Source organism: Penaeus monodon, chromosome 25, assembly GCF_015228065.2.
Source record: "Penaeus monodon isolate SGIC_2016 chromosome 25, NSTDA_Pmon_1, whole genome shotgun sequence".
Lineage (NCBI taxonomy): Eukaryota > Metazoa > Arthropoda > Malacostraca > Decapoda > Penaeidae > Penaeus > Penaeus monodon.
Genome location: NC_051410.1, coordinates 14,751,959 through 14,752,296, shown reverse-complemented (window position 1 = coordinate 14,752,296; position 338 = coordinate 14,751,959). Strand labels below are relative to the sequence as shown.

Here is a 338-nt window from a genome sequence, read left to right as displayed (position 1 = left end):
CACATTTCCAAGAAAAGCAATCTCTAGATATCATAACTAAGTATTTGTTTATCTACTTCTGATATATCCAATGAGGAATGGATTTGATGCTAAACACATATTGGGGTCAAATCAGAGGTTACACGAGTTTAGCAAGTCACTGTTAGTATTGGGAAAAAGTGGTGCACTCATTAGCAATACGTATGCCTGTGTACCTCACAGTGGTAAAGCAATAAGCTTCTGGCCTGCTAATCACCTGCTTCACCTGGTAATACAGCCACAAGGGGAATCAAATTAACACCTTCTGTGAGGCTAACCATAAAATATGGCATTTCCTCATCATGACTACTTGAACAGAA

At 38.8% G+C, this 338-nt stretch overlaps 1 protein-coding gene across 1 annotated transcript in view; it reads right to left on the bottom strand.

Annotated features, from left to right (window-relative positions):
• Nucleotides 1-338, bottom strand: part of LOC119589325 (protein kinase C-like) — a 47,848-nt gene that overhangs the window by 11,587 nt on the left and 35,923 nt on the right. The window contains exon 5 of the mRNA XM_037937946.1: nucleotides 200-244. Within this exon, the coding sequence (XP_037793874.1) occupies nucleotides 200-244 (45 nt within the window). The remainder of the gene's footprint in view (nucleotides 1-199; nucleotides 245-338) is intronic.